The 22,538-nt window shown below is 39.8% G+C and overlaps 3 protein-coding genes across 7 annotated transcripts in view; all 3 read left to right on the forward strand.

Moving 5' to 3' along the window:
• The first annotated feature begins 805 nt into the window (after window positions 1-805).
• Window positions 806-9,389, forward strand: grinab (glutamate receptor, ionotropic, N-methyl D-aspartate-associated protein 1b (glutamate binding)). Its single transcript, XM_008285705.1, has 7 exons — window positions 806-935; window positions 1,501-1,830; window positions 2,768-2,871; window positions 4,430-4,630; window positions 5,696-5,824; window positions 5,922-6,065; window positions 8,399-9,389. The coding sequence occupies exons 2-7, from the start codon at window positions 1,542-1,544 to the stop codon at window positions 8,549-8,551; spliced, it is 1,020 nt and encodes a 339-aa protein (XP_008283927.1). The 5' UTR covers window positions 806-935; window positions 1,501-1,541; the 3' UTR covers window positions 8,552-9,389.
• A 90-nt stretch (window positions 9,390-9,479) lies between these two features.
• LOC103360061 (speriolin-like protein) lies at window positions 9,480-12,414 on the forward strand. Its single transcript, XM_008285706.1, has 4 exons — window positions 9,480-9,666; window positions 11,426-11,626; window positions 11,728-11,852; window positions 12,039-12,414. The coding sequence occupies exons 1-4, from the start codon at window positions 9,507-9,509 to the stop codon at window positions 12,369-12,371; spliced, it is 819 nt and encodes a 272-aa protein (XP_008283928.1). The 5' UTR covers window positions 9,480-9,506; the 3' UTR covers window positions 12,372-12,414.
• Window positions 12,415-16,363: 3,949 nt separating this feature from the next.
• Window positions 16,364-22,538, forward strand: part of smpd5 (sphingomyelin phosphodiesterase 5) — a 7,505-nt gene continuing 1,330 nt past the window's right edge. Inside the window, exons 1-7 of one of the 5 annotated variants that reach the window (XM_008285708.1) lie at window positions 16,365-16,547; window positions 19,098-19,810; window positions 19,937-20,317; window positions 21,531-21,606; window positions 21,716-21,856; window positions 21,947-22,036; window positions 22,141-22,204. In XM_008285708.1, the coding sequence (XP_008283930.1) occupies window positions 19,205-19,810; window positions 19,937-20,317; window positions 21,531-21,606; window positions 21,716-21,856; window positions 21,947-22,036; window positions 22,141-22,204 (1,358 nt within the window). In that variant the 5' untranslated portion in view covers window positions 16,365-16,547; window positions 19,098-19,204. Of the gene's footprint in view, window positions 16,548-19,097; window positions 20,318-21,530; window positions 21,607-21,715; window positions 21,857-21,946; window positions 22,037-22,140; window positions 22,205-22,538 lie in introns of all 5 variants that reach the window. The other 4 variants (XM_008285710.1, XM_008285709.1, XM_008285711.1 and 1 more) reach the window with 4 other exon arrangements.

Genomic DNA, 22,538 nt, shown 5'->3' on the forward strand with positions numbered 1-22,538 from the left:
AGCGGATAAACCTGAGCACTCCAAACATGTTTGATGGAACAGGGAAGGAGAAAAAACTATGTTCTGTTACATAAAGCTGTTTCCTGTCTGATTTTTGGTGAGATATTGGATCATTTGAGCATTTATGTGGTGGAGCCAGCCAATTACTTTAGGTCAAATAGATTTTTTTGTTTTTTTTTATCTCACACTCTTATCATTTACTTATGCAATAATCAAGACTTGGCATCTGGAGGTTCAACTAAAAGCTAAAACCGATGACAACATGTGAGAATTATTTATTTACATGTAAAAAAAGCATGTGTCTGGGAAGACCGTGTCACTGATTCACCTTCACTTTTCTGTTTTTTTTAACTTTCGATTTTACTGACGCATTTCGGGCGGAGCAAACACTATCTGAAAAATCAAAGGCAGGAGTGGCGCGTTCAGTGCACGGCCAAGATATCGAATTTTCTCATTTTTAATATCTTAGCTCTTTTCAGAAGCGTTACCGAGAACACTTATGTGGAAAATTCAACTAGTAGAGTCAACGAAAACTTTATTTTCTAATATTCTGGAAGTGGCTGGGAATTCAGCAAATGTGGTGGTATGTTGAAGAAATTTCGCCGTTACGCGTAATTAAACCAAAAAAAAACACTGTGGATATAAAGCTTTATTTTTTAACACTGTGTTTTGGAACTGACATGTGTAATTTATAATCTCACATTATAAACAGAGAGCTGTTTGAAGAATTTAACGCTCCCAACCTGCTTCAGAAGTGGGACTCAAACGCATCTCACTGAGCTATTGCACGGTCCTTAAACGCATCACATTCCGCTTCGTGGGGACCGTGGGAGAGCAGTTTCCTGGCAGCCAGAGTGCCTTAAAAAATCACGGAAACTGCGGTAGAAAAATCCACAAATAATTCAAGAGAAATTCAACTGGGATTCCAAATTAACGTGAGTAGTATTTAAAGACTGCCGTCGTGCGAACTTTATTCATTTTTTGCAGCCTTTCGTTAGTTTTTCCTCCCTTGTGGACAAACATGGCCATATTATGCTGTGAAATTTGACCAGAAACAAAAAACAACGCTTTAACTCGGTCTTTGTGAGAATGTTAGATACATTCATTTGCGTTGCCTTAGCTCAGGTAGCTTGTGGGGTGTTCAATGTGTGGGCTAAAAGGTCGTTTGATGACTGAAAGTGACAATTGTGGCCTAAATTTCGAGTCTCGAGGGAAACGCGTTGGTTTTGTAAATGCGGCTAATTGACATCAAACGTGAAACCCGAGCCGTTAGTGAGGCTTTCAAATGCTTCGGTTGGAGAAACCCAGACGGTCTGTAAAATGCATATAAATAGCGGTTTTAATTAAACAATTGTAATTATCTGTTACGATGTCCACGCGGAAGTCGCCGTGGTCACGTGACTTCTCCGGCCGTTTTGACGTAACGCGGCGTCAACTGTCAGCATCCTTGTTTATTTCTGCACGATAACACTCTTCCTTTGTGGATTTTGTGCTACCCAGACTTATTCCAGACTTGCATCCTTCTTGCCTCTGCGGCAGAGATGACCACCGAGAAGACCGAGTACACCCCCGTGGAGGTTGGAGCCCCTCAGACACCTCCCCCTGGGTATCCAGGCTTCCCTGTCGGGTTCGGCATGCCGCCCATGCCCGGCCCAAACATGGTCTCCGGGCCTGCACCCGGCGGTCTGCCCTTCCCTCCACCCACTGCCTTTGCACCGGGGGTTCCTGGAGCTTTTGGCATGGCCAATAACCCCCATGGAGGCTCAGGATACACCAACCCCTGCTCTCCATATTCCCAACCAGGCCCAGGATTTGATGGAAATTTAAATGGTTAGTATTTCTAATTGTACTTCAAAATATTGGAATAATAATAAATTTTAAAAAAAAAAAACCTTACAGATTTTGAAATGTGTAAAAATGCAGGAATTTGCACCAGATGGCTCTATTTGGGAGACTGAGTCAATCTAGAATGACTGGGGTGATTGTGTAGGAGGGTGCATCTGGATAAAAAAAAAAAAAAAAAATAAAGAAATGAAAAAGAAGCTATAAAAAGCCCTTTGTAAGCTTTCTTATTTGGTGTAACACTGGCAAAGGCATTCAAAATATATATATTTTTGCTTTGGATGACATTCAAATCTGGCTCAGATGAATTAGCTGTTGCCTCAGTGATGGCAACAATTACAAGACACCGCCATCAGAATACCTATTTTCCATCAACATCATCCTTACTGTAGCCAAAATATAAGGCAAATGAACTCTTTGCACATCTATTTCATGAGACCGGTGCGTAGGAGATTGCCTGGTGAAGGACTTGCACCAAAACAATGTGAATAATTGTGTTTTCGTGAGTTACACTGGGTGCAGAAGTTGATTTGAAACCTTTATAGCTAAAATATATGTTGCTGTGCACATGTGGAGCCTGCGTGTCCATGAACTCTTTGTCTTGTAAATAAAGTTTAGAAAAAATTTTGTTTATGCAAAAAGTCCTTGAATCTGAGTAAATTATTTATAGTCATAGTTTACAGTTCTGTCAGACAGACGTATCTTCTACATTAGTCATGGAAAATGAGAACTGTAGGCGTTTACTTTTTGTGTCCAGCAGCAAAAAAGAAAGTTGTTGCATAATGTGTTTCTTCTGAACATATCGCAATGTCAATGCTGAAATAGTATATTGTGCAGCCCTAATTTCTAGCATGTTTTTTCAGTGTGGAACTATATTCGTTGTGCAATTTACTCAGTTGGGTGTTTCTGGTTTGTGCGCCCTCAGATGATGTCTACGTTAACGAGGAGGATCCGCCGGCCTTCCACGAGAATCAGGACTTTGATTTTGGATTGGATAACAAAAGCATAAGAAGAGCCTTTATCCGAAAAGTAAGAAGACACTTGATTGAGGAAAAGTTCAAATGAATACTGCTGAATGTATAAATGTATTATAGATAGTGTTGGCAATCAGAGAACCATAAGTGGACCTTTTAAGCAATCTACGTTGCTGAACCCAAATCCAAATCCAACTGGTGGGTTTCAAAGGGATGTTATCTTTTTTAAATTACCAAATTGAGTTGATTTATCAGAGCCACCAAAAAACTCTGCGACTGTTCTTGAACTAGTCATCTGTGATGCGCTCTTCATCCATCCCATCCATCCATTATCTATACACCGCTTAATCCTAGACTGATAGATTTATCCCTGCTGCAACTAAATTAGATTAGATTCAGCTTTGTTGTCACTGCACAGAGTACAAGTACTAAGACAACGAAATGCAGTTTAACATCAAAGCAGCAGTAAAGCACGTTATTTACAGTATGGTATGTACAGTATGCTACAGTATAAACAGAATGAATAGAACACATGAATATATAGATATGGATACAATAGCCATCAGTCCATTATGTATACACACCTTAATCCTCACTAGGGTCGTGGGGGGCTGGAGTCTATCCCAGCTGACTCAGGGTGAAGGCAGGGGACACCCTGGACAGGTCGCCAGTCTATTACAGGGCTACACTTAGAGACAGACAACCAAGCACACTCACATTCACACCTACAGACAATTTAGAATCACCAATTAACCTCAACATGTTTTTGGATTTTTTTCCCCGGAATTATTAAAAACAAAGGCCTAAACTTTTCAGGTTATTTCTCAACATGACACAGAATCCCTCATACTGGACATGCAGATCAAATAGTCTCTAACTATGGGTGAACTCCATCCATCCACAATTTAGAATCACCAATTAACCTCAACATGTTTTTGGACTGTGTGGGAGGAAGCCGGAGAACCCGTAGAGAACCCACGCTGCACGGGGAGAACATGCAAACTCCACGCAGAAAGGTCCCGGGTGTTCTCACCGGGACGCGAACCGGTGACCTTCTTGCTGCGAGGCAGCGGTGCTAACCCCTGATCCACTTTGCAGCGCTATTCAGTCATTTTCGAAATCATTTTCCATCAAATCCACTTTATTCTGTGCCTCATTTCAAAAAATGCCAAAAATTGAACCATTTGCTCTTTGCACTTGGAATTTTTGTAAAATTGATAAATAATGAAATATAACTTTTCTTTTGTATAATTTATGGCATTATAAGTGTGTCATACTGCACAGAAAAACTATTTGAGTGCTCTGTACTTCTAGCCACAGTTGTGCTGTTTCCATAGAGGTGGAGGACTTTACAAAAGAAAAAAAAAAAAAAAACACTGATTAAAAATGTGACAGGAATAAATAAATGCCAAGAAGCTTCTTTTCATTCAAGCAGAAATGTATTCATACACTCCTGACCCTGGCTGTACTATCCTCCAAATTAAATTGAAATCAAGTTCTGAAAACAAGACTAACAAAACCTACAAATAACAAATCATGATGGAGCTAAGATACAGACATTCATAAGTGTCATCTGTGCCTACCACCTAATATTATTCTGCCTTTCCCTCCAGGTGTTCTTGGTGCTAACTGCTCAGCTGATGGTGACGTTCGCCTTCGTGGCCGTCTTCACCTTCGTGGATGAAGTCAAGAGTTTTGTCATAGTGAACACCTGGACCTATCTGGTGTCCTACGCCGTGTTCTTTGTGTCCGTCTGCGTGATCAGCTGCTGTGGAAGCGTTCGCCGGAGACACCCTTGGAACCTGATTGCGCTGGTAAGCCCGCTCAGCTGTTTTTTTTCTTTTCTTCAAACTAGGAAACGAAGGAAGGGGAGGGGAGTCGCAGCTCAGGAAGTCCAGTGGTATTTTATCCCCATTATTGAACTATTGCCATGTTGGCCTTTGTGTTTACAAATCAGTGTCCTCTTGGGGAGGGGGGGAAAGAAGCAGTTTCCGTTTTCTGTTATCCTTTGTATTGGATACACAGCTTCATATTCTGACGTGGTTTAAAAGAAGCTCAGGATGCTTCTGTGCTGAGAAGAGCTACCACTCATATGTAGTAGTTGAGAAGCTGACTGTTGCAGTAAGAGACTTTCTATAATGACGCAAGCCTCACTAATCACTGTTGTAAATACAAAATGATTTCCTATTTCTTATGTCCCATTCACATTGGACTAGTGTTATTTGAGGACATCTAGTAATTTGTAATAATCAGCGATCATCTGTGATCTTAATTACATGCAAATCTGCCATGTGTCTAAATGTAAAGTAAAAATTGAGAGTCACCAAACACAGAGATTCTTTTATAGTATTAGTTTTGTAAATTGGTGTCTTGGTGATTTGAGGTGGAGTTTTTAAGTATTTTTTCAGGCAAAGTTTTTTTCTTTTTCGTGGCACTTTTCGTCTCTCTTCCCACTTGGGAATTAGCAGAGCTGCACTGGCTGTTATAAATGAAAGTTTGAAACATTTCAGATGCAAATTCAGGAGGCTCATTTCACAACACAGCATAGAGACGGATTTACCAAAAGAGTGAACTCGAATACATAAAACGAGATCTCGAAGGATTCTTACATGGATGGATATGGATGACGTCATTAGGAAAGAACGCTTTTCTGTCTTTTAGCAGGCTCAACAGTCGTTAGACGGCAGCCTAATAATGTCATATTCACAAATAAGGTCAATAAATTTGTGTACAACCCAGACTGCAAAAACACAGACATGTGGTTGTATTTTCTAAATCACATCAGGTACCCAGGTAATACTAATCCAACCCATAAAACTTTTCTTGACTCAAACATGTGCAGCAGTGCTGATGAAGCGTATTTGTCTTTCTTGTTTCAGTCCATCTTGACGCTCAGCATGTCCTACATGGTGGGAATGATCGCCAGTTTCCACGACACTGAGTCTGTGGTCATGGCTGTGGGAATCACAGCGTTTGTGTGCTTCACAGTGGTCCTCTTCTCTCTGCAGGTTTGTAATTGACCTACATGTATGCATCTATGTGCGTCACGTACATCACTGAACACACTTTGATGTGGAGGTAACCACCTTTGTTTTCCTCCCACAGACCAAGTACGACTTTACTTCCTGCTATGGTGTGCTGTTCGTCTGTTTGATCGTCCTGATTGTCTTTGGGATCCTCTGCATCTTCATCCGTGACAGGATTCTGCACATTGTGTATGCCGGACTGGGAGCATTACTCTTCACCTGTGTAAGTCCCGAGACAGTTCCCTACTGCAGTTACCTCTTGGCACTGTTTTGTGGCATTCAGTAACCCCTAAGTAAGTTCAGGTTTCAAACTAACAAGTCTGAAGTCTGAATGGCAGTAAAAAAAACAAAAAAATAAAACAGTTGCATAAACCAGCTACAAATTCTACCAACTGACCTTTTACATTTATATGTTCATCATTATTTAAATAAACGTTAGAAGGACAGTGACCGATATATTTTAAACCCTGAAATGAAATTAAATGAAAAATACTTTATTTATCCCAGAAGGGAAATTCAATATGCATTAAAAGGAACCTTCAGGTTTATTTGTTTGTCCATTTCCTCCAAATCTGTTTTACAAAAGGCCTTCTCAGGGCAGTGAAACAGGAAAAAAACATCAAGGCATATAATCACATAAAAAGGAGAGAGATACAAACATTATAATCACAGTTTTTGGACATTTGAATTTCCTGTGACAGCACTGAAACTTCAATTTAAACTATTCAAATGCAATGTGAATATGTAACAAAACTGCTGTTTTTTTTTTTTATCATTTGAAGAATATACAAAAAGAGTAAGGCTTCTTGTCTTGTGCAGACAAACCTGTACATGTTTTTATTATTATTATTATTATTGTTTTTTGTCAGTTGTAAAAGTTGAAATGCCCTTCAGTCCACAGCTAGTCCAAAATCTCACTGCCACAGTCCTAACAAGAAAGAACCCTTTGGATCAGATCACTTCCGTAGCCACATTCCTGCACTGGCTATCAGTTAGTTACAGCATCGCATTATGTCTTGTCTATAAAACCGTGGTGCTCAACAACGCCTCCCAGCTGACGTTCATAATGTGAACCCACTGAAACTCCTTGGTCTTCTGACTCTGTAAAAACAAAACTTGCTGAAACCGCTTCCGCTTTTTTTGTGTTTGCAGCTACTGAAACATGTTGCCAACGTTGTATTAGATGTGCTGGAACTTGCTTGTCCACATTCTTATGTATTTTCTGCTTGTGTAAATGTTGTTTTTGTATTTAATGTGACATTTAATCAGAGGAGTGTACTGTGAAGCAGGTTTGTCACGGCCAGGCTGTCTTTGTGTTGGCTGACTTAACAAGACCTAAACCCCCAATCAGAGATGGTTTATGTCAGGGCAGTGGTTCGAGACTTTCTTTGTAAACACTCCCTTAAAAAGAGGCGTTGTGTGATGCCTGCTTCGTTCAAGAGCAACCTGTTGTAATTGCTCTTCACTTTAGAACTCTGAAACTCTTAACTTTGAACTGCACAAGGTCTGATGCTGTCCCGTAATGAAGGATACGTGGAAATCACTTCCGTTTTTGGCCAAATCAAAGTGAAATTATTGTTTTTATTTGAATTTTCTCTGATTTCTCACCACCTTCGTAGTCTGTCTTCCATTAGCTGCAGTACCAGCAGAATAAAATGGACTTGGCAGCAAATCAATACCAAGCATAGACACGTGCTTATGCATTTGTTGATTACCGTTGCAGTGCTTTCAGTTGGTGTTACTGTAAGTGCGTGGCTTCATATAGCAGTATTATTAATGTACGGTTTAAAAGGGTGCAGATAAAACCTCAGCTGAGAGTCTGTGTCGCTCATAGAGAACAATCAAGAAAAGGATTTGTGCAAGGAAGACGCTTATTCAAGCTAATTTAAATCTTTGAACAGAACCATGTTAGCTGTGCAGCATCAGTTACTATGGTGATCTAGCAGGTTAAACAGAGCCACCTTCACGATATTGGAAAGTCTGACTTTAGGCTATCTTGCTAACTTATTATCCCGCTTTGTAGTACCCCACCTTTGCTCTTGAATTAAACGTGCAATTTTGATTTCAATCGCTGTCATTTCAGCTTCTACCTGAGAAATACCTGTGAAAACTTTCGACTGTGAGATCTGGATTGAATCGAGCAATGTTGTTCTCGCAGAGACACATTATTACTGTTTTTAAAATGCACTGTTTAATTGGCATGAGTGCGTCATGTTTATTTTGATTCTTCGCTGCTGTATTGTGATGTACGCAGAAAAATTAGAGACTAGTATCGAAGCTCTCTGGATAGCCAGATACTCGTAAATGTTAGAAAATGCATCTTATTGTAATTTCGTTGACCTACCTTTTAAAGTTGATCTATAGAGAGCCATTCATATTTTTTTTTTAATTTTTCTACTGATATTCCTTTAATGTATGCACTATCCCCTTTGCTGCTGTACCAGTGCAAATTTCCCCACTGTGATCATAGCATATCATGATGTACCTCATTATTAGCAGCCAGACGTTGACTGATTTTCTATACTTGACCGCTGTGAATTTCTCTCTGTGTTACAGTTCCTGGCGGTTGACACACAGCTGCTGCTTGGCAACAAAGAACTGGCCCTGAGTCCAGAGGAATACGTCTTCGCCGCTCTTAACCTGTACACGGACATCATCAACGTCTTCCTGTATATTCTCGCCATCATCGGAAGAGCAAGGGGAGGCTGAGCAGGAAGACCGGCGCATGACGATCCATACAAAAAATTAAAATGTGTTTTCAGATCACGTGTAGAAGTGAGTTCCCATAATCACAATGTTTGATTTGCTTTGTAGTGTGTATTCACCACATAGGTAAGGACTGCTTTTGCTTTATCCTGTGTAAATGCTATTTTTTTATGATCCTTTAAGTAGATGGGGCAATGGAAGTTACAGTTTGTGAAGCTATTTATGAGGTGTATGACCTGTTATGAAACTGTATTTGGTTTAGAAAATTGTATCCTATGCCATGCAAAATCATTGAACATGGCAGGTTTTTCTCAGGGTTTTCAGCTTCCTCTCAGTCTTCATCAGAAGAAGTTTGCTCAGTAGAAGTGGGGATACATTTGTTGGCATTATAGCACACAAGACTTCTTGTCTGTGTTGGATTCTTTAACCAGATGAAGACTGTGTGAAGCTGTAAAAACCCTGAAAAAAGCTACTCAGTGGACCTTGGGACTGTTTTGTCAAGCTAAACTCTATTTCCAGGGTCCAGAGTGGACTTTGATGCTTGACAAATAAACCAGCAGGGATGAAAAGGGCTAAAAAAAGAAAAAAAAAATAGTGCAGTGGATGATGAACTTAAATATCAACTGACCTGTCTCCACGACAACCAAGCAAGCTTCATCCACTGCTTAAAAATGTAAAAAGTTGTTACAAAGTGGACCTTGTGTTTCTTCTTCTTCTTCTTCTTCTTTTTGTCAAACTTCTCTTTCTACACTTAATTAACTTTCATGCTTTCAAGTATTGAAACTTTTTTAAACCTGACGTCTGTTCTTTGTATTTCAGTAAAAGAATCCTGACAAAATCACACCCCGGCAGCGGAGTGTTCTGTTCTGTTGTCCATTGATTTGATATGATTCGATTTTGTTAGTGTCCAAAACATTTTCGCTGTTTGTGGTTCATCTGTGAAACTCGAAGCCTCAGGATGGATCTGGAGCAAACCTGTGCAGCGTTGCACTTAAAAAGCGATCAGCTCAGGCAGGAATTTGATGAGCTGAAGTCATGGCTGAGTGTGGTGAAGGAAAACATGGACCTGAGAGACAAGATGCAGAGCTCCAACGGTGACACTCTGGTGACAATGACAGGTATCGTGCTTTTCTTTGCCACTAGATGGCAGCAATAGTTTGTTGTAAATATGTCAGTGTGGCTGCTCAGAACTACAGTTAGCTTTAAAACAGAGCAAAAAATATATTTGTGTATCTTTAAGAGCACATGTCAATGTTGAGGTGTTTTAAGTCAAAGAAATGTTTTGCATTTCTTCGCCCAAGTCGTATAGTAAATAGTAAGCACATACAAATTCAATTTTGCACCGTTAAGTGTTAAACTTCTTAATGGTTGTAACTTTAAATGTAGGTCCAGCATTTTATAGTAACACTTGACAAGAAAAAAAAACGGACTCAAGTTGTAACCAAGAAAACTATGTTCTATTTACAAGCTAACATTCTAATCTTTTTATGTTAGCAATAAAAAAAAAAGATGTAATTTATAGAGTTTTCAAAACCAAGATTATGAAGAGTCTCGTGCAAGGCAGTGCACTCAGCGAATAATAAAGTCAAATTCAAATTCAACTTAAAAAGAGCATTCGATCAGAATAAAATATATTAACCAAAAGTACTGAAAAGGTTCAGATTTTCATTCAGGAGTCTGGAAAAATAATAATTATAACTCTGCTCAGTCATCTCAAGGTACGTCCAGGCTTGTACGGGAAGTTAAAGATCGAAAGTGTAGTGAGAACCCAGGGCATTTTGTTTAGAAACGTGGATGTTAAACACTGAAATTCCTGCATGCTGGGGAATTTTAATGCATCAGTTTATGATGGAAATGTCTTCATTTATGTAAAAGAAAGCATGCGTGACAACAAACATGGAATATAGTGCAATGAGGCTCTCATACATTCTGTAATACTTTCAAATATTAAACCTATTCAGGACTTTTGGGGTCTTTTGGCCCCCAGGCCATTTGGTTTAGGTGACAGGTGTTTTGTTTTTTTAAAAAAAATTTTATTTCTTTTTAAATATAAAAAGAGGGACGTTTGTCACGCACCAAAAATACATCAACTTATCAGAAAATGTATTAAACATAGTATAAAAGTCTGTAATGAATATCAACAAATATTTTGCACATATTCTTTCTTGTGGTCTAATGGACCCTGAAAGACCTTCTGCGTACGGCAACATGAAAGTCCTGAATAGAGTTAAACTCTTGTAGAACAACTGTTTTCATGTAATATCATCTCTGCTGAGTCAACACACAAGGCGCTATCTCTATTTTAGTTCTATATCTATAACATAATGATAAACAGGACATTTTCCTGTATTTTAGTTGCACATTTATAATAAAAAAAGGTGGACACTGTGTTTTAATGGTAAAACTATAGTACAAAACAATAGATTTCTATATTTTGCAAATGTGGTGTAACCACAGTAGAAATAACATTTCCTTTTATTTAACGGTAACTCTATAGTTAAAAACATGGACATTTTCAAACTTAACTGCATATCTATAGTGAAAAATATAATTTAATGATATGTCTACAACATAAAAACTACAAATGTTACGTATTCCCTCATTCCTCGTTTCCTTATTTTGTCCTGTAACTAAAATCAGTATCATTTTCTGTTATGATTCATGTACTGAGTTTTAAAAAAAAAAGAAATAATTTAAATCTCCTGCCAATTTTTTTTATTATTTTTATTTATTTATTTTTTTTAAAGAAATTTGACTGTTATATCTTTAAAACATGTTAATACACACATATTTCTCAGAGTGTTTGGTCTGTGTGTGTTTAAAGTATCTGCTCGACTTTACATTCATTAACAATTTTGTCTTTACCTGTTTGCTCAGCCTCAGAAGCGAAGTCGTTCAATGAGTGGCAAAACGAAAGACAGTTCAGGAGCGAGGTGCAGCAAACCACAGCCAGACAAGAGCAACGCACCTCGTCTCCCATCGACTTCAAGTCTTTCATCCAAAGCTCCATGCACACGGACACAAATGAGAAAGTGGAGCTTCAGAGCTGCCAGCCTGAGTTTCCTCTTGAAGTCAAAGGTGAGTGTTACCTGACAGGCAGAAATGATAAAGCAGCCCTTTAAGGGTTCTTTTTTTTTTTTGGTTTGTTTTTGGCTTTAATTCTGATGATTTAATGGCAGGTCCAGACAGGCTATTCGGAGAGATTTCCTACCAGCTGGACATGAGGATTATGTCCTACGTCTTCCAGGGCCAAAAGAGGTTCTATGGTTTCACAGTGCTCAACATAGCAGAGAAAATCATCGAGGTGAGGAATCTCCCAGTGATCGTTATTTATTCACAGACTTCTATTCCGTCATCACTGAGCTGACTTCCCTTTTGATTTAGCAGTGCACACATAAGAGCTCACCTCATTTAGAAACTCAACACTGACAGTAAAATTCCCCTTCAAAGACACAGAAGGAAGTCTCAAACCTTCCTTTCTCTGCTGCAGGTCAGCACACACCCACTGACGGGGAAGCTGGACGAAGGCTACCGGCTTTATCTCAGCCAGAGGTATGCAGAGCTCATGGAGAGGCTGAGCCAGCTTGGGTACAAAGCAGCACTTCACCCTCGCTTCACCGAATTCATCGTCAACACCTACAGCATCCTGATGTCGAGGCCTGGAGAGTACAGCCCCCAGGAGGTGGACTACAACAACCCAGACTTTCTGAGGAAGCTCATATTGACCTCAGCGCCGGAAAAACTTCAGAAGGACCTGCTGCTTGTGCTCACCTGCCTCTGCAGCATGGCAAAGAGGGACGGGAAGCCTCTCCTGTTCTGGTAGCACCCGTGTAATTTGGAGCGCAATAAATACCAGGGCATGATAAGTGTTGCGTGGCTGTGATTTGGTGCAAAACAATACAAATTTACAGATTGTGAGCTGCCTTTAAATCAAATATTTGCCTATTTATTTCCACTTTGCATGGCCACACTGAACAGCCTCCTTTATTTAAGCTATAATCACATATATCAATAATGGTTTCTTAATCAATTTCTAACTAAAATACATGTAGTAGTAATAGGTTTAAGGTAATCTTTATGATATGTCGTGCTGTCAGCGGTACACAATTTCACCACACAACAGACTAAACATATGACGTTTAAATAAAATAGAATTTAAAAAAAATAAGAAATCAAAGGCAAAAGAAATTGATAAAATGAAATTTAAAAAAATAAATAACAAAATAATATGAAATCACATAGTGCTGTTTAAGAAGACAATGGAAGCAGGGACAGGTGAGTTTTAAATCTGTTGGTTCCGCACCTGCACAGAGGTTATCTGCGACCAGATGTCAGTAAGTCCCTGTGTTACGATCCAGCCTCTAAGTTCAGCTGGATGCAACAAGAAACCAGACGGAAATGGTTCAGGCAAAGCAATTTATTGCTCAATAACATAAATGAACATAACAGAATGGTGACAATACAAAAGAAGACGGTGGATCTTGCTAAAAATCAAAGAACCAAACAAAGGCTAACAGAGTACCGAAATGCCAGCAAACTAAACAAAACTCTTCAGCCATGATTAAATCTAACAGCAACATCCACACATAAAAGAAACTAGTGCCTCAAAACACAGTATACGAACACACAGGACACGAGTAACTTCTTCACAAAGATAGACAGCTGCTAACGGGAGTCATAGTCTCCACTGAGACTCACCTGAAAACTCCCCACCAAGTTAGCAGCTGCCAACAGAAGTTACATTTCACAAAATACTAAACACACAGAGCGAGAGGCACCAGGACTGACTCTTCACATTAAATCCCAGCCAAGGTTGCTAGTGGCTTTTATAGCCAGGTGATTGCTGGGGTGGAGGAGGAGTGGTGGTGGTCCAATCAGGCGTCACCAGAGGCGGGGAGACCAAGGCTGAAAGTAGGCTGGGAGCTCCAGGGCAATCATCGCTGATGTTCGGCAGGTGTGGTTCTGGAGCACTATCTTCAGTTGGGCCTTCACAGGCCATCTTCCCACACAATGATCACAAGTCCATATGACCAAAACGGCACCACACCACGGACCGTAACATCCTACAACTTTTCAACTTGTATACTGGGTCAATGTAATTTTTCATCTGTGAAAGAGCACCTGGATGTTCTATATGACTCATGAGGTACCACATGAGTGAGTTTGTTATGGATCTAACCTGATAATCAGCTAGAAATTAAGGATGTGGGCAGTAATGCAGAGGTTCTGATCTTCAAACTAAAAAAAAAAAAAGCTGTTTATTTGACAAGTGATGGAGACAGCAGCAGAACCAGACACTTTTTATAGGCTGAGATCATTTCTCACATCGGAGAGGCACAACTTTTTGTTTTAGCAAATTGCTGGAGGCTAAACAGTCATTTTTTTTTTCGTAATGTATTTTCATCATTCATTAATGCAGGCAAGACTGCCATTTGAAGTGCATACATATGCAGTAAAATAAGCTTTTTTTTAAGTTGCTCTCACTTGATTAAAAGCCTAAATTGTTGCTGAAGTTGTGCTGTTTTAATAGCTGATAAAGCTCCTACACAGTTCAAATTACATGAGTGCACATAAGTACGCATAAGATTCTTATGTCAAAGGCCTTCTTGTTCTGCTCAGGACTCCCACCCACGTCACACAGTGTCAGTCCAGCCTTTTGTTTCTGTCTTTTGTGCTGCAGCTTCTGGCTCAGTCTTACATTGTTCAGCAGTTTTTTTCATCACTTGTTGGCAGAGTTCTTTAAAGTAGGTTTATCCCTGCTGCAACTAAATTAGATTAGATTGGATTCAGCTTTGTTGTCACTGCACAGAGCACAAGTACTAAGACAACGAAATGCAGCTTAACATCAAAGCAACAGCAAAGCACGTTATTTACAGTATGGTATGTCCAGTATGCTATAGTATAAACAGAATGAATAGAGCACTATGAACACATATGAATATATAGATATGGATTCAATATAAAAATAGATTATTTAAACCAACAGGTAGCGATAAATCTAACACCAACCCTAAATCACACACGCTTTGGCCAGTGAATGCATGTACAGATTCTTTCTTTGCATATAAAAAAAAACATTTTTATTCAATCTATACAGTTTCTACTGACAATATATATAGGATGCTTGAATTGGTACAAAGTCAGTGTAAAGATTTTCTGGTAGTCAGAACTACTTGCTCGGATTTGGCTGAATGGGAAGCTCTGTGCTGTTGAAATGCATCTGTATAGGAACAATAGAGGAGCAGTTCTGGATGTAGCTCCAGTTGCAGGTTGTTTCAAGGGGCCAGATTTTACTCTGCTAATGCCGTGGCCCGCTTGAATCCGCCCCCCGCGTGGAGAAACACTTTTTTATGATTATGGTTTCAAGATGGTTACATATGGATTGTAACTTCTGCAATGAATAAATTAATCACCAAAATATGACAATGCAAAACCAAGTGTCGATGAAAACACATTTTACTACTTTATTGTTGGTAGTTACATAAGCTGTCAGTAGGCTAAGGACAGCTGTTTTTTTTGTGTCAGTAACACAGACAGCAGATTTGCTCTGATTATTGTGGTTATTCATTTGGGGTATTTGGTTTTGGTGAGATTTTTCTTCACACCAGCACCTGCAAGGGCTCTTTAAAGGCTCAGTCACCCAAATTACTATTAAATAAATTGATGAGAATTAGTATTTGTAAGACGCAACTTTACAAATGATTATATCTGTGGAAATCATCGTAAATAAGACTGATTGCAAGCAACACAGTTTGAGAACTCGCGGCCCCTATTATAGTGTGATAAATGTGAGAATTAAACTTACTTATCCTAGAACACAGTGTCTCACAATTTATGTTCATTTTACTCTAAAATGGTGCAATTATCAAGTTAATAATTAAAGTTTTGTGGGCGGCACTAGATGTGTCCTAACAAAGCCTCTCCCATGCACCAATGCCGCCACTGCACACTTTCATTTTTGATTGTTGCTACAAATACAGTGATTTTAATTTGGACTGTGGGATCATAGACAGAAAGTGGAATGACCCTGTTGTACGGTACACTTAATACAATACGATCAGCCATTATTAATCCTGCATTGGAGACATTTGCATTGTTACAGCAGCAAATTACATTTAGAAATATCAGTGGGGAAAAAAATGAACGTAGTTATTATTTCAGATTGTCCAAATTCTTCTTCTAGATGTGAACACAATGATATTGCACATATCAGTGGTATTGCACTGAGTCTTTCATGGGTAGAAATACTGATAGAGAAGTAATAAAATTGTACAGATTTTATCTATACTGCACAGATTAGTAGAAAAAGACTGCTAGTGCACAGATTCTTGTATATGTAGAAAAACTGGTATTGCACAGAGTTTTAAATGTGCACAATATTCATAATGCACAGGTTTGAATGTGTTCATATTGCATTAAAATGAAGTATGTCAGTTTTTCAGTGTGCAGACTATTGGTTGTCTGAAGTAAACATTAATTTTACTCTGAAACTTGAACGTTCTGCAGCTATCAGGCTTAACATCTAAAGATATCTGAGCTCCTCTGCTGCTCCACAGTGGACTTTACTGTTGTCAAGTTGTTATCAATTAATATTTAATTTATCGGCAATAAATAAAGAAATGACGCTAAAACTGTATTAATCGATACAACATGAATAAAACGCAGACTGGACTCTGTTTAATGAGCTGGGAAAATTAATCAAACACTGGGTTACAGACGGCAGACATTATGGTCTGTCTGCAGGTGAGGTCACGTGTCAGCCGGGCCCCGGACACCATGACAACGACATGGGGGGCGTGGCTTCGTAACGCCACGAGCCACTGAGAGCACGGAGGGTTTATGTTCAAAAGGACTTTAGAGGGGCTGCTTTTCTGCCTTCAAGCTGCCAGTTTCCATTTAGAATGAGTAAAAACTAGTAGATAAATGTAATAATATCAACACGTTACCCGGCTGTTCGTTGTTTGGGCTCAGGAGACGGACTGCCCCAGTTTTGTTTGAGGTAGGGACCATCTGGGCTTCTTCTTTCACGTTAGCTGAGTGTTCTAAGCTAGCTGCGCGACATGACAGGTGACAGCTTTCATTAGAGATAATTAAAATGTGCTACGCCAAGGCTGTGGAAAGCCACCTACAAAGTGTGGGACTTTTCGTGGCCACATGGTAAAATAATACGCCGACGTTTAACGGTCGTACACGCGGACAAAAATGTAATTTCGAAAGTGTGAACAACCGAAACTGTTAGCATACCTACACACGGGCGGTGGGGAAATTCACCTAGAGACGCTTTACCTGTATGAGTGCAGACGCAGAGAGCTAACATTACTTCTCTGTGAAAAGATGAATGTTTCAGTTATAAAGGGCTGCTTTTAATGGGGTCTTTCTGTTTCTACCTTTCTTAAACAAGATGTTTAAACTTCCTAAATGTGATAGAAAAAGGAACTAAAACCAAACTCTGCGGTGTACATATTAGGGCACATTTAAGGTCAAGCCCAGCTCACAAATCTTTAAGTTTTAAACTGATAACTGCAGCATTTTCTAGTTATTTCTGTGTAGAGTTAATATAAAAAGTGACACACTGTGTTCTAGGTAAAGTGGATATTACACTCGTACAGACTAACTAGATCACTGGTTTTCAAACTGTGTTGCTTCAAAATAGTCAGATGATTTCCAGAGCTACAGTCATATGTACTGGTTTGTCTTTTTAAAAAAAAAAAAGGTCATGAATTTTATTTATTCGTATTATGGATGACCGGCTCTTTAAATAGTCAAGAATATAATATGTAGGAGCTGGTGAGGAGAAGTCATTCACCTATTAGGTGCTACAACACCCTAAATAAATGTCTTTAACCAATCAGAGCAAATCTGCTGCCTATGTAGCTGACAACATTTTAATCCAAAGCCTTATGATAACTTATTTAACTACACTATGACTAAAAAAGGTGTTTTCATTGTTACCTGTTACCATATTTAGTTTGTTATTTTTATGATTTGGAAGCATCAACTAATGATTATTTTGTAATTAATCAGTTGATTGCTTTGTCAATTAACTCATTAGTTGTTTGGTCTATGAAATGTCCAAAAAAAAAATAAAGTGAAAATGTCAGTCACAATTTCGCACAGACCAAGAGGACTTCCTTGTTTAGCTACAACCTAAAAACAGTCAGTATACTTTCATAGAGGAGTTAAGAAATCCGGAAATATTCCTGTTTCAGGAGCAAAGTTTGAGGAATTCTGATTTTTAAATTTTTTTTTTTATTTATTAAGAAATTAAAATCACTCAAACAGAGTATTCAGTTATCAAAACAGTTGCCATTGAATCAAATAGTTGACAACTAATTGATTAGCTGTTGTAGTATCCATACACACAGTAACGTCACTGCTGCAAACATCCTGCTGTGAGACTGAAACGGAAAAGTCCACATAGTAAAATACACAACACCAGAAAACTATCTTGAATTTAGATAAAGAAATCAAACTCAGACAAACACTCAAATAGCGTCCCATTGTTTTTGATGTACGTGACTATAACATGAGATTTTTTTGAGGTCTTGTGGTCAGAACTTTTGAAATCCTTACTTACTTATGAAACTACTTCTAAAAAAATTCGGGGCTATAGCCTCAGATACCACTGCCCTCGAGGGTGCATTTCCTCCCTAAGAAAAACGGAAAAGAAGCAGAGGACATGTACTTTTGACAGAAAGCTGTAACAATACAGACTCATGCGAAAGAGGAACAAATTGGTCTGTAAAAATTCCCCACAATGCAGAAAGTGAAATGTTCGATGCTCAACATTTTTCTAAAGGAGGACTTGCTCAATTTGTCCAACTTAATGTTGAAACAAAGCCTACCCCCACTCGTAGGAGCGTGAAAGGACTGCTCCACAGTAATACAGTGTTTACAGTATGGTGTGAATTTTCACTATGAAATATGCAGTGTTGTAACACCGCCTACGTGCCATTTGTTCACCAGAAGGCAAAGAAAAAAAAAACCCCAGCATCCTGAATGACATTTGCTGCTTTCTGGAGAGCATCTAGACTGAAGTCATGTCATTGTATCGTATGTTGTGCTTGTGTAATATCTCAGTTATTATTTTCAAATGACAACGTGGCAGTAGTAGATTAGAAAAACGTTTGTAGTGCATTGTACTGTTGGCACACCCATTGACTTTAGACTGTATTTTTTGTCTGTAAATACACACAGAGGTGTGGTGTTCAGGCAGACTTTTTGTTTCAGCCTCATTTTGCCAGTGGTTACCAACACTGTGCAGATGGGGACAGCTGGATTACAGGCTGTTTACACCATGTTTTTCTCTTTAAAAGTGATCATAATGCATTGCATAAGCGTGCAGTAAGCCGGTCTGATGTTCCCTCTGAACTTGACTGTACTGAATTCATGCCAGTACAGCTGTCTGTTGCTTATGTTTTCCACCACGGCATGTTCGGGCATGAGCTCAAAAGACAGTTATTCCGCAGAGCCCACAGTGTAAATGTTGACATGGGCGGCAACGACAGAGCCATTTTCATGACATTTTGTTTTCTTTCTCCTGTTCCAGTGTCCAGCAGAGCCCATGAGGGAGAGACTTTGCAGAGGAATGAGGCCAGAACAGGAAATCCCCCGATGTTGTTCGTCCTGATTGTTCTTTAGAGACGGTGCAGAGGCATGGCCCTGCAGGCATCTCCCTTTCCTAATGGGTTTGTTGCAGGTGTCCACGCTGTGGGATGGGCCTTCATCCTGCCGTGTTTCTGGTTTCTGGATCGCCTCATTGCTGTGTGCAAGTCCACCACCTTGGAGCGAACCCAGCGACTGGAGCAAGAGTGCTACCTACACCCACTCAAAGTCTTCTTCGGCTCCATTGTTTTCTTCATTCTGTTTGTCGCTACTGCTCCTTTGGCTTTCCTTGGCTTTCTGCTCTGGGCGCCTCTTCAGGCCTGCCGCCGGCCGTTTTACTACCACAGAGAGCCGCCGTCTTCGCCGGAGAACGAGACACACAGAGGCTTTGAATTGGTAGGAAAGGCGTCATTTGGCTTCGCCACCGCTAACCTGTGTCTGCTGCCTGACAGCCTGGCTCGCTTCAACAACCTTGGCCACACTCAGCACAGGGCATCCGCCATCGGCCAGCGCATTGTGCAGGGTGTGTGTCGACCTCATATCCGCATCTTTGTCGACTCCCCCAGCAGCTGCGGCACCCTCAGCCCCTCCAGCAGCTTCCTCCCCACAGTTAACTCAGTGACATACGGGGCAACAGACAGACAGGTACAACCCACGGTTAGTCAGCCTTCTGACACAGCTGTTCCGATGTCAAAGTCCAACAGTCATGTAGTTTGTGTGCCCTGTGATGATACAGAAGAATCGCCAACTGAGTCGCCTCCCCCTCTCCTCAATTCTAACCAGAACTCTAACCAGCAGGGCCGATCGGGTCATCGGAGTGCTCCCCGAGCTCTGCTGTCTCAGGGTCTCCGGCAGCAGGACGACGTGCCCTGGGAGGTGTCGTCACTGTTTCCCTCCAACATTGACATTCTGTGCCTAGAAGAGGTGTTTGATAAGAGGGCAGCACAGAAGCTCACCGATGCACTAAAACCCGTGTATGGACACATACTGTATGACATTGGTGTGTACGCCTGCCAGCCGCCGTGCGGATGCTCCTCCTTTAAGTTCTTCAACAGTGGCCTCTTCCTAGCCAGCCGATTCCCCGTGCTTGAGGCCCAGTACCACTGCTTTCCCAACAGCCGCGGGGAAGACGCACTGGCTGCCAAGGGCCTCCTCTCTGCTAAGGTGACTTACCTAAACTCCTGATTTTTGTCACTATTTCTTGCCTTGAATGTTTGAGGCTCACTGTACAAAATGATGGATGTTTAGAGTTTGAAGACTGTTTTCTAGATTACATACTGAGTGCGGAAAGTTCACCTTCAATGTGAGTTTAAGGCTTGAATTTGGACATCGCAATTAGTTTGAAAGCCAATCGTGGTCCTGATGAGAAACGCTGCCTTGCTTAAACTTAGATTCTAGACTTTTCAATGACAGAGAGACAGCTTAGATTTTTGTCATTTATTTTTGTTGTTGTTGTTGTTTTAAATTTCAACCAGGTAATTGAGATTTTTCATTAAAAACAAAACAAGACACAAAATACACTGCAAAGGATTTTTATAGAACAGTGAGTGAAGCTAGATGAGATCCCTTATATCATCTAAAAACACACATTTTGCTCCTGACACATGTTTTTACTCACTGTGGGCTCAATTTAAATTTCTGAAACTTTATGGAAACAGCACAACCATGGCTGGAGGGAGAGAGACTTAGATACTGTCCTATGTGTAGTATAGCAAAAAAAAACACTGAACAAAAAAGATGAATTTTTGTTATATGACGCAATTGCAGCTGAGTCAATCATTGCTTTTCAGTTACACTCAGAAGTGCAGAATTCTTAGTTTTTTACAGTCTGTGGTGTGAGCGGGTCTTTATTACCCTTTTTTTTCCAATGAGACCTGTAAAACAAACTGATTTTAATAAAATGTCTTGATTTTAGATAATTTAGTGAATTTTCTGACAAAACTGTACGTCACACTTGATCCGAAAAGTTAAAAATCTCCTAATTTTTTAGTTTTTTTTTTTACAGTTTCTTGCTCTGATTAATGATTTAATGTTGGAGATTGTTCAAAGATAATATGAAGATAATATTATTATATTTAGAATCCACCAGTGTGTTTTAAAGGGTAAAGCAGTCAGCGCTTGTTGTCCTCATTGTGTTGCAGGATTCATATTGAATCTAAAGAGGTGTTAAAGTATAAGGTTTGATCAGTTCAACTTCATACAACTTGTTTTCAGACATTATTTCAGGTTTCGGTTTGGTTCTTTCTTGTTTCGTTTTTCATTTTGTGTGTTTTTATTTCACTTTTGCGTTCACGATGGTGTGAACGTCTGAAATAAATCTAAAAATAAACATGACTAATACTCTAATGTGATGCAGTGATTGTTTTAAAACTCTCAGGTGCTGATCGGACAGAATCAGAAACGGCAGCGAGTCGTCGGCTACTTCAACTGCACACACCTTCACGCACCGGAGGGCAAGTGACAGTTGCAGATTTACTCGGATAATCTCAACATTTTTCATTTTCTCACAAGAAAACAAAGATAAGTCGGGGTTGTGACAGCTTGTCTGTGCTCTCTCGTCAGGTGAGGGGGTCGTTCGCTGTGAGCAGCTGAACATGGTAACCAAGTGGATCGGCGATTTTCAAGCTGCCAACAGACGGCCCGATGAGGACGTCGTCTTCGATGTGCTCTGTGGCGATTTCAACTTCGACAACTGCTCACCTGGTGTGTCTGTGTCTCGTGCAATTTCTTCTTATTTTTCTAACAGCATCTTCATCATAATATTTTGTTTTGCATGTTTTCCTGTTTATCTAGATGACAATCTGGAGCAGAATCACTGCCTGTTTGAGGAATACAGAGATCCTTGCAGAGCAGGACCTGGAAAAGAGAAGCCTTGGGTCATTGGTGAGTACTATTAAAACCCAGGAAATTGTAATAAACACTTCATATGTACAATATACAGCAAACATTGACAGTTCATTGGGTGTTGCTATGGTTTGCCTCTACAGGTACACTGCTGGAGCAGCCCACACTGTATGACGATGACGTAAACACTCCAGAAAATTTACAAAGGTACTTGTAGCTTTGCTGTACTTAGCACAGCGAAATTAAAGCTCCTTTCAGACTTTACTCTTTTCTATTAATCTGACAGCATCTAAAGATGTTGTCTGCTCACTTTTCTGTAAAAGTCACGACGGAAAGCACAAGCGATGTGCTTCAGATTTTATATATTGAAAGATTTTTCCATGTTTCTGCAACAATATTGATCAGAAAACATCACAGTTTGCTGCCAAGATCACACAACATCTTTCTCATTCGCTTTGTTCTGCAATTTTACATCTTTTACAAACTGAAATTTCCATAAAAATAAAACTTTACGGTGATGAAACAAGAGTCTGTAACAGAT

The sequence above is a fragment of the Stegastes partitus genome, unplaced genomic scaffold (assembly GCF_000690725.1).
Source record: "Stegastes partitus isolate 25-593 unplaced genomic scaffold, Stegastes_partitus-1.0.2 Scaffold413, whole genome shotgun sequence".
In the NCBI taxonomy this organism is placed as follows: Eukaryota; Metazoa; Chordata; class Actinopteri; family Pomacentridae; genus Stegastes; species Stegastes partitus.

Bases quoted from the DNA above. Each gene is read 5' to 3' on its own strand.
- grinab (XM_008285705.1), top strand. From the start codon at position 1,542: ATGACCACCGAGAAGACCGAGTACACCCCCGTGGAGGTTGGAGCCCCT. The intron at 2,872-4,429 runs GTAAGAAGACAC...CTTTCCCTCCAG, and splicing joins GAAGAGCCTTTATCCGAAAA to GTGTTCTTGGTGCTAACTGC. The intron at 4,631-5,695 runs GTAAGCCCGCTC...TTCTTGTTTCAG, and splicing joins CTTGGAACCTGATTGCGCTG to TCCATCTTGACGCTCAGCAT.
- LOC103360061 (XM_008285706.1), top strand. From the start codon at position 9,507: ATGGATCTGGAGCAAACCTGTGCAGCGTTGCACTTAAAAAGCGATCAG. The intron at 11,627-11,727 runs GTGAGTGTTACC...ATTTAATGGCAG, and splicing joins GTTTCCTCTTGAAGTCAAAG to GTCCAGACAGGCTATTCGGA. The intron at 11,853-12,038 runs GTGAGGAATCTC...TCTCTGCTGCAG, and splicing joins TAGCAGAGAAAATCATCGAG to GTCAGCACACACCCACTGAC.